Source organism: Strongylocentrotus purpuratus, unplaced genomic scaffold (assembly GCF_000002235.5).
Source record: "Strongylocentrotus purpuratus isolate Spur 01 unplaced genomic scaffold, Spur_5.0 spur5_scaffold_2, whole genome shotgun sequence".
Classification (NCBI taxonomy): domain Eukaryota; kingdom Metazoa; phylum Echinodermata; class Echinoidea; order Camarodonta; family Strongylocentrotidae; genus Strongylocentrotus; species Strongylocentrotus purpuratus.
Window position 1 is genome coordinate 17,675,541 of NW_022145605.1, and position 11,170 is coordinate 17,686,710.

An 11,170-nucleotide genomic window follows, 5' to 3' on the forward strand; every position below is an offset into this window, starting at 1 on the left:
GTAAAGTCAGTGGGGGTCACGTCGCATTTCATGGATATTAATTCAACTTTCATCACATGGGTCATCTGCCTATCTCCTATTGCAACCTGTATTTGTGACTGGTCTACTGTTAATTAATTATCTTAATCGTTCGTCTATAAGGAAACAGAGCAAAACAAGCCTGGATCTATATAATCAAAATGATGTCGAAACTACTAGTATGCTTAAGACAAAGTTTCAAGTTTTAAACTGTGACTTTTTCTTCTTTAGTGGTTTTCTTTTAAAAATATCTTAGACATTCGCTGGACACGCGAATTTCGTAGCAATTGACAAAGACTGTTTGGCAGCCATTTTGAACTTGAGTCTGGCCTGAGGACAATTATTGAGTTGGGACGCCGACGATTATCTTACGTTGAGTTAAGTAGAAAATAAGCTGGAGTAATTAGAAGTCTAGCTTAGGAATTACATGTTTTGTGTTTTGGATGAAGAGATCAGTGACCCACTATATAAGCGAGCACATGTTCGAATGTGGGAGGAGGGCTGACGTCACAATAAGCTCAGTGAGAGAGGGGGCTGGTGAAACGGGTCAGATAAAAATCATTGTGACGTCCGAACAGTATCAGCAGGTAACGAAAGGTGAGCGTCGAGCACACACCCAGGCACAGACGGACCAAGGAAAGAACCCTCTTTCGAAGAGCTGCCCTGGATCGAATAATTCAGCTGATGATTGTGATGCAAAGAAGACGGGTTTAAAAATAGCATAACTGTGGAGAACTTTCACGGTGAGCAGCCGCAACTAGCTAGATACCCGACTTTGTACCCGGCCGCGACAGAATGCTGTCTGTATTTCTGTTTGACATTTTGAGATGCTATTCATAACTGAAAAAGAGGCCGTCGTGTGAGGCGATGTCTGAGGAATTCTTCCGAATTCTACACTCATGAGACTTTGTTCAAGACAAGTTAAAGCAGTTTAACCAAACCTGTTCTCTATTTGTAAGAGTTTACTGTGACACGTGTTGAGTAGTTCCTGAAGTTTGCGACATCACTTGGCCTATTGGATACAAAAACCGTTTGAGCTTTGCTTTTTTTTCATTTTGTCGACGACTTGTTTCTTCGTCGTCTTTGAGTTTGGAAACAAATCGTCTTTGAAGAGTGATTATATGGTAATGATCAGTGAATTACTTCTTCAATTTTTAAAGTGACATTTGAACTGTGTAAGACAATTTCGCAACATTCAACATGAATCGGTCGATTACAAAGAGTTTTCAGACATTCGACGAAGAGTTGGAGTGTGTTATCTGCACAGGCCGTCTGCTAAATGCCAAGTTCCTCCAATGCCTTCATAGTTTTTGCGCCGAGTGCCTCGAGCGATGCGTGACAGTTCGAGGTAACATAGAAGGCACTTGCCGCCTCCGTTCCATCCCCTGTCCTCTCTGTCGCGAGGAAACCATTTTACCTGATAATGGAATCAACGGGCTGAAGCCAAATAACCTGGCAAACAAGGTTGTCCAGGCCTTGGAGGGCAATGACCACTGTGCCAAGTTGATGGATTCTGAATTGTGTTGTGAGTCGTGCCGTACGAAGCGTTCTCGAGCAGTTGCCTACTGTCAAGACTGCCGCCATTTTATCTGTCGTGATTGTGTGGGGTCGCACTCCTCCCTGAAACAGATTCTGAGTGGACACCGCATTAAGCCTCTCAATGACCTTCGAAGGAGTCTGGTAAAGACCAAGAACGGGTACAAGGACGCCAACCACGGGAAGACATGCTACCAGCATAACGGACAGGTCAAGACGCACTTCTGTGAGACATGCTCAATGCTTGTGTGTATCCGCTGCACAGGAGATACCCATCCCGAACCGCATCACGTGTGCGTTGAGGCAAAAGACGCGGTAAAAACGCGATTACGTAGCATTCAAGAGCTCGTCGAACAAGGCCACGATAAGCAGAAGGAAGTTGCAGACGCGCTACGAACGATAGATCGTCAACGCAACGAGGCGCGGCACGTCGTCCGCTGCCTGCAACAAGAGATAAACGATGCAGCTGACGCCGCGGTTGAGAACGCTCTCAAAAGCATTGATTTTCAGCGGTTAACCCTTCTCAAAGAAACAGACAGGCTGGACGAGTTCCTAACCGGAAAGTATGACGAACTTGAAGCAGCGCGACTTGGTGTAGGATCACTCCTTTCTAACGCGAGAAGCTTCGGTGTCAAATTGATGAAGAACCCAAGTGTCAAAGTACTTCTGACCTTCGACAAACTTAACACGACCTTGCACAATTTAGTATCGGAGCAGTGGGACAAAGCGTCGGTTGACTACATCCATAGTATCACCAAGAACGTGAGGTTTGAGTCACAGGAGAACGCACAGTGGGTGTCGGTCGGGACCCTTGTCGATCCAAATCAGTGGTCACTCTCTAGAAGTATCCCTATTCCCGAGTCTAAGTCGGGCGAGGTCTCATCGATGTCGTACTGCTCCAGCGGATCACTCTTCCTCGCCCACTTCAACGGCGTCGTCGAGGAGATGACCGTCGACGGGAAGATCACCCACGTCCTCAACACAGGTTCCGACATCCGTGACATGGCCGTTCTCTCCGACCGCACGATCGTCATTCTCGACGGGACATGGCAAATCGCGGTCTACGACCCAACCGGGAAAAAGTCCCGCATGATCCATTCGAAGAATGGCAGCACGGGTTTCACATGTCTTACCGCGGACGCAGACGATATGATTTTCGCGGGAGAATTCCATCGCGATACGATATCCGTCTTCGCGAAAGATGGGCGCCAAGTCGAATCAATACCCGCCGGTGGGATCACGCCGTACCGCATCGTTGTCGCAAACTCGGGCCAGATTGTTCTGTCCCATAGCCCTGCTTCCGTGTCCGTCTTGAATCGCGATGGAGATGTAGAGTGCACTGTCCATCGCAAGCAATGGCAGTACGCTCTCGTCTGTTGCGACACCAAAGAGAACATTTACATCCTCTCTGGGAGTCGGGATGAAAAGAAACTCATCTCAGTGCACAAATACACACTGGAGGGTTACATCGTCGAATGCGTAGTCCGACATGTTGAAGTCGACGTTGGCTCGTGGCATCCGAGAATCGACTGTACGCCTGACGGTAACTTGGCGCTTGTGACCAAAACGAAAGTCGACATCTACAGCAGCAGGTCTGTGATCGAGCGGGAAAGGAAAGAGCTGGAGCAGGAGGATTCTGAAAGAAATGAAATGCAAGAGGAAAATTCACAGCCCTGAATTATTTTTCTCATATCATTTTTTGCGTTTACGTCTCCCCAGTGACGAACTCTTGAACACCGCCATGACAGAGGTGTCGTGGTCGAGTGGATACGTCGCCGGACTGTGCATCACAAGGTCCGCGGTTCGAGTACCGCCGCGGTACTAATGTCATTCGGCAAGACATTGATCTACATTTGCCACACTCAACCCAGGTGATTTAAATGGGTACCTGGCAGGAATCAATTCCTTGAAATGCTGGAGCGCTGTAATGGCAGCTAGGCTAAAGCCGGGGTAATAATAAATGCGCCTCGGAATAGAACTTCTAGATATATGGCGCTATAGAAATGCCTATTATTATTGTTATGATTACTGCATGGACAGCAGAACCGTAAACGTGCCAGTTATTTAGGGCAAGATTATTGACAGCATAAATCAGTCAGACAAGAGGCAAGCTTGGCTGTTTTTAAAAGCGTTTTCTATAAAAATGTTGCATGGATCAAAACGACATCAATATAAAGGAAACTGTTAGAGATTGGGTGACGAAAGGTGCCGAAAGGTGACGAAAGGTGATGAAATTATCCAATCAAGACGAAGATGTTATATTCCTCAACGAAGTTTGGGAATGTAGTTATGATGTGATAAGTAATCCAATACAAATAGATGGGCATGCAGTACTCCCATATTTTAAAAACTTGCTCGGAATGAAACGTGATTACAAGACTATCTAATGAAATGGAGCAATGAGCACAATTTGTTGCAGGAAACGATAAATTTAATTTAATTTAATTTCGGCAAAAAAAATAACCACAGTTGTGATTAGAATTGGGAATACAAGACAATAGTGATCAAAAATTTGTGACCTGCAAACAATTCTGAGCTATATAAATCACAATGCATGCAAATGTTGAATGACGATAAAAGTGGTCCTTTAAATTCATGTGGTGTTTATCAAGTAATATGTATCAATGTCTTAAATGTTTTACATACGTTTCACCAACTTAGTACAGATATTAAGATATTATGCAGATCGAATAAATCTAAAACCTTGCAATTCGTGAAAATACAATTAAATCGGTACTCCTACATGAGTCAGCGTTTGGTATCGAATGCCCCGATAGTATTTCTGTTTAAATTTAAATTTATCAAACGATCCGGTTGTACGTATGGTAGTTTCTTTTGTGAAATATTGTTCACATCGACATGTCATTTGGTTAAAGTTGCTCGATAGCCCTACAATGATGTATTTTGAGAGTGCAATGATTTTCGATGGCCTATTTTTAGCCCATAACATCACTCCAAACCTCGGCGCGGCCGGTCAACTAGGGCAGCCAGTGACGTATTTTATGACGCATGGCATCGTCCTCCAATTACCTAATCAAGATTAGGTAATCTATTTCATTTCATATTGATCAATATACCTGTCATCTTTTGATGTATGTCATACTTGTGATGATAACTTTCATTTCCTACCCTCGATGATGGATACAATAGAGAAGTTTATTAATCTGGTGAAATTTCGACGACCCTGGGTGTGTTTCGTAAAGCTGTGCGTAAAGTTACGTATGACTTTACGAATGACTTGAATATGAAGAGCTAAATGGTATTCTCAGATCCTTTTAATTGTATAAGCTTAAGTTGAAATATGCAGATGTAGATTAACCTTATCATTATTAACACAATATTTTAACGCAAAGTGTACTTTGGGCTACAATTTAATTGAGATTATGGGAAATACAGTCACACTTTGTTAAAACGTCAGGAAAGCTTTGGGCATCCCATTCGGGTCTTCATATTCAAATCATTTGTAAAGTCATTCGTAACTTTACTCACAGCTTTATGACCCCCCCCCCCCCAGGTACTGTGTTCTATGAACCGCATGACCATGTTAACAAGAATTTAAGCATAACTTTTTAAATGGCTTCCTTCTATGATCTGCTTGGCACAGAACGTTGGGTATTTGCACTTTAATTTCTATGTTTAGACAGGTTATAGAACACCGTCTCTGACGAGCTTGCCCAAAACTTGGCCAAAATGCCAACAAATGCTTTCAAGGTGGAATCTCTCCCGATGTTCATGGGGTTATGGGAAGAAAATTCTTCAGAAATAAAATAACTGGTCTTCGAGGGTTGGTGTGTTCTAATTTCTATGGTATGCGTTTATTCAACGTACATGTAATCATTGACAATTGTACATACTGCAGAGAGTAGTTAAGATTGGTATATAGTTCATGTTTCATATCTTTAGCAATCTTATGTATTCATGGCAATCATGATCATAATATGGTTATCAATTACATAACAAAATTATCTTGGTTTTTAGTCTCCCGAGGAGAGATGATATATTTATATCAGTAATGTCATAATCGATCATGATACATGCATTTAGCTTTCAAATGATAATAACAAATATTTCCTTCAAGTTACTCAAAAACTGCACTTCATTTTCAATGTTTAGTTGAGTGTTTAAAGATATTTTAATGTATGAAACGTGTACATTATCTCGTTAAAAATATTCTGTTTTTCTTCCCCTTTGAAGAAAATGCTTTTTTCCCCCCACAACAGAGCATATTTCATCTAAATGAACATGCCAGTTTGTAGGAATAATAGAACAGGTGTAGAAATCGGATGTGGGTTCCGCCACCCCAAGGTTTTATTTAATGACGATATCATGTGTCATTTTGATGTTATATTTTCCAAAGGAAGTGGTTTTACTCGCAATGCATATTCCTTCGTTGTGGAAAATGTATCCTCTTTTTGAAGAACAATCATTATGAATGCTTTCATATTATTCCTTATTTGTTTACATCAAACTATCAATATTATGACCTGATTTGTACTTTTCTCTGTTTATAGTGGATGGAAGGTCTTTTAAACTTCTATGTATAAAAAGGCAAGACGAATAAGTGATCGTGTATCGACTAACAACTTATCAATATTTGACAGTTTCGACATCAGTGTACATGTATATACTAGTTCATGTTTTGTTACCGTTTGTATTAAAAGTTAGATAGCACACACACAAAATTGCTTTATTGACGATATTTATGTTTTGTTTAAAGCAAATCAGCAACGAACCATGTAAATTAACAAGTGGATAATGATGAAGAGAGTTTAGAGTTGGAGAGACAGCTAGAGAGACAGAGAGCGAGACGGAGAGAGAGAGAGAGAGAGAGGGGGGAGTTAGGGAGAGAGAGAGAGAGAAAGAGAGAGAGTGAGTGAGTTAGAGAGAGAGAGAGAGAGAGAGAGAGAGATAGGGGTGGGGCGGATAAAGATAGAGGGGAGAAATATGGAGAGAAAATGATTAAGCAAAAGTACAGCCAAGAATGGGACTTCCAAACCCTCATCTTTTACACCCTTGGAAATATATGTAATATTCATAAGATATCATAAGTCCCGACCCTCAAACACAGAATAAGTGTTAACTTGTTTTTGTTTCTTTGTTCATTATGATTTAATCCGGGGATTTAATGTTCCGTCTAGCGATTGACCAGATTGTGAAAGCGCACAATCACAAATCGCACATGCGCAGAAGTTTCCTGAATGGTGAAAGGGGTTTTCCCCCAATTGAAAAATAATGACCAGTGGGGAATTTCCCGGAAGAAGCGTGCAAACTGCACGATTGCTACACTTCCTTCTCATATATTTCTGTACTAAATGTAATTGGTGATGTAATTCGGCGTAAGTTGTTGTCTGATGGGGACAACTTCAAACTACACCCGTGCCGTTTCAGTTGACCAATTCAAAACGTGCATCGTTAACAGATAAGAATCTTTATCAGTTGAGCACGTGTCTGCCTTATATCAGCAGCATTGATATTAATTTTTCGTGGGGGGGGGGGGGGGGGGGGGGGGTTGGGCCCAGGAAATTTCTCTCTCAGTTGGCATGCTATTTATTTTTTCCGATATTCTCCCTTTCTGAGTAATTGATTACTTGTACATTTGTCATTATTCCCACTACTATTCATCCACATTCATAATGAAGAAGGAAAAAAAAAATCATCCCATGATTCAACTCTTATATGCCGCACAAGCAATATCCCTGTGCCAGTGTCTTTATCATGCGATACATATACCAACGGCTTCCGGACTACTTAACTGCCCAATGTAAGCTTAATCTGTGCAGGTGTTAAAATTGTTGTCATAGACCTAACGAAGACCGGAAATTGGTAATTTTGTCAAAGTCATTGTGTTGCACAGAGCAATCTTTCTGTCGATTGATACTTATTTTGAGTGTGCAAGATTGCAAGTGTGGCAAACGAGCGGCGACCGTGCAGAGAAGCAACGAAAGCAACCAAAGTGTTAATTCACCCCCGCACCGCCACCTCTCTTGCTCTCTCTCATTTCTGTTTCTTGTTTTGTTTGTTCCATTATATTTGTCGTTTCATTGCTTATTTTTTTTGGTGATATAATCATTCTTGTATTATATTTTACATGAGAAATAAAATCATTTGAATCAATTGAATCAATAAATATCCGTTCAAATTTCACACAATATCATTCCTTCCTCCACACTGCTACTAAACTCATTAAAACAAAGAAACTCACTTAGCAACGATGTAAATCTTTGGATAATAATGCATGTTGTTCATTGTATTTTTTTCTTCAAACCATTTACAATCAGCTTTTTTTCTTCAATTTCTTTAAAGAATGTACAAGTTCATTTTGTAACATTATCTGTACAATAATTCGACAAAAGAAGCTCTCATACTGAACAAGATTCATAGTAAATTTTGAAAGTGAAAAAAATTTCTTCACAGCACTATCTATAATTCTATACACATTTACAATTATCATTGGCATATGATATGATATAGAAAAAAAAATTCAACAACTCTCCTGTATCTGACATTCTGACTTAGTAAAAGAAAGCCATTACATCAGAACCTTCCAACACAGCTGCCCTTCTGTTTCTGATCTCTCATTTTTATCGCAGCTTTACTATAAAGCAAACCATTTTTGATCTCTTCTTGTTACACATTTCGAAATCATATATCATAATTATATACTGAAGAGAAGGCAATTTCTAAAGAAATCTTAAATCTATGACTAAAGAAGCAAAAAGCATCCCTCATGCTTTTCCTATCTCACACTCATGACACTGTTGGCAAACATCTCATGAAATTATTCCCGAGATAAAATTGTCAAAATTGTTGAGCTTAAGGTAAGTTACTGGCCAGTGGTCGTTCATTTAAAAGGAATTGGAATAAGAAAAATATGACTGCAAAGAATTCAAGAAATAAAAGTATAGGATATTTAAAGCCTTGTGTATCCCCTATTAAAATGTGTGGATATTGCAATGACATGATACACAATGGGGACATGATACACAATGGGAACATGAAATTTCTATGGGCGATTTGATGGAGTGCAAACATTGCCCGTGAGTAGATTTCTTGAAAGTCTTTGCGATCATGTTAAAAACAAAATCAGTGTCCAAGATCATTTAAGATTCAAAATACAAAATCAAATTGGCAACACCATGATCCATAGCCCGAGAAGTAGAGATAAGAAGGATTTTCCTCCACCATTTTTTCTGAAATCAAGGATTTAGGATGATTTTCTTGCAATTCTTTCAACTTCTTTCTCTACTTCCTGATGCAAAGTTTAATTTAAATCCCATATATATCACATAGAATCCTGGGATATTGATCTTTGTCTCCCTTTAATTGTTGAAATTCCTGATTGTGCATCCTAAAATGATCGATGTGGATGCAATTTCAATGCAATGAGAAAAATTGTTAACTTTTGGTCCGTATTCTACTTAAATTTAACCCTGATGCTGGGTTAAAGCTTTTGTTAAAATCAGGTTTAACAAAAAGAAGGTCCAAGTTTTCCTTTGTTAAATGTGATCCGAGACCCAGTTAACTGAATCAGTAGAATACAAACCAATTTGTGGAATAGACTATCAAAGAAAACAAGTGAAATATGGACCGAAGTTGAAACAGAAAGAAACTGAAACAATAACAAAAATATATCCCTTTGCACCGACATGTTGATTTTTTGACAAAGTGAACACACCCTGAAGATGACATTACATCTCTAATCAATAATACAGTACCTGTTCACACACTAAAACAAAAGCATCTTTTAAACAGTGAATATCGATCTGCGATCATCAATGGTTACGGTAATATTGTATGTATGACACGATCGTTTTATCACAGGTTTCGCTACTTTGATATTGTGCATAGTTGTTGACAGCTTATTTCCCTGAATACTATTACCAAAAAAATATATTAATAACCGAGGACAGAGATTATGGAGATACATATCTTCTACATATCTTCATTTTTAACTGCAGGGTACATTTACAGAGGCCTCTTGCAAAAAACTAATTAAACTCAAACAATAACATTTAAAGTGTGAAAACAATCAGCTTCCTATAATTTCTCTAAGTGTCGTAATGTTGGGTAAATGCAACAACGGCATCTAACAGAAGTTTGAATTGATTGCATAACTAAATGCATGTCCCTTGATAAAGTATCTATACAGCCGGGGTAATAATATAATTGCGAGGCCCTTAGGGAGAACAGTTTTTAGACTGATGAGGCTACCCTGGGTAAACAAGACATATTATTATTATTATTATTATTACATAGATACCACTCATGGTCATAATCTACATGTAGTCTTATCAGAAAACATTATTAGAAAGCTTTGGCTGGGAAAAAAAGTACCCCAGCAAATGTATGACCCTGTTAAAAAATTAAGAGTTTTCTATTGAAATCTTCATGGTTACCTAATTCATTTTAAAAGTTATAGGGTGTTATTCATAATGTTTGCATAATTTTGTCATAATTTCAATCACAAAATAATACAGTCAAACCTGTTTATTAAGGACACCCAAGTGAAATGGAACAAAAACTGTTGACAAGTGGCCTTTCTAGGCAGGTCCTATAACACACATTTCTCCCTAGAGGGGAATAATATGGGCAACCACTATAGACAGGTGGCCTTTATCAAGGTGGCCACTAAGACAGGTTTAACTATAGCCACTAAAATGTTAAAGAGTGATGCAGATCTATCATTAACCTCTTATCCAGGGTTCAAAACAACAGGACACTGAAAGTTTCAATTAATTTGAATTTGTCAAAGATTAGCAAATAAACAAATATTTTTTGCTTTCATCAAAACAAGACCGACAGCATTCTGCAGGAAAACACTTTATAAGCACACATTGTGGATTAAGCCTCTGAGGTAATTCATCTACTGGGGTTTACATTCACACAATTTGTTCACATTTTGATGATTCCAATACCAAACAAACAAACAATTGTTCCTATGTCCTACACAATCAACTTTTCCCCAAAACATTGAGACAATTCTGTCACAATGTAGTCACATGACCAGAACTCAAGCTGCATTTCACAACCACTGCATGGAAATAATTTTCTACTTACAGGTAGATTCTACCTATATTCAGATGGTGTTTGAACTTGAACTACAGAAAGAAAGTGTTTTCAGTAATGTTTTGAATATGGCACATGGTTATAAAATGCCCAAACGCATATATATACGGCAAAATACTGTTGGTGATTGTCCCCTTTAACACCGTGGCCATATCATCAAGGGGTTGCTCCTAAGACTGGGCCACGGTTTGTGCACACAACGCAGACAGACATGCCGTGCATTACCCTTATCACGCCCATGCCATGTTCCTCTAGCCTCAACATACCCTTCTACTGTCACCTTCAGGCCTTCAGGGGCACGGATGCAGGAAGCAGACTGCCCTGTCTGGAATGGTTCCAAGAAAGATTGGGAATCTAGGAGGGAGGGGGAAGGGGAGGGGGAAGGGGAGGGGGAGGGGAGGGGAGGGGAAAGGGGGAGGGGAGGGGGAAGGGGGGAGGGGGAGGGGGGCTGGGCTGGGTCGGGAAGGATAGGCGATTGTCGATAATCATGGAGACAAGGGGTTGCAGGCTTATCCAGAAGAGTCTTCTGGATAAGAAACAAGAGACTTAA

General features: G+C 39.9%; 1 protein-coding gene across 1 annotated transcript; it reads left to right on the forward strand.

Annotated features, from left to right (window-relative positions):
* The first annotated feature begins 401 nt into the window (after positions 1-401).
* Positions 402-3,231, forward strand: LOC115926407 (tripartite motif-containing protein 2-like). The gene has a single exon (XM_030991093.1). It carries the CDS (start codon positions 1,219-1,221, stop codon positions 3,229-3,231), a length of 2,013 nt encoding a protein of 670 aa, XP_030846953.1. The 5' UTR covers positions 402-1,218.
* Positions 3,232-11,170: the final 7,939 nt, after the last annotated feature.

Excerpts from the sequence above, each read along its gene's own strand:
- LOC115926407 (XM_030991093.1), top strand. The coding sequence starts at position 1,219 with ATGAATCGGTCGATTACAAAGAGTTTTCAGACATTCGACGAAGAGTTG.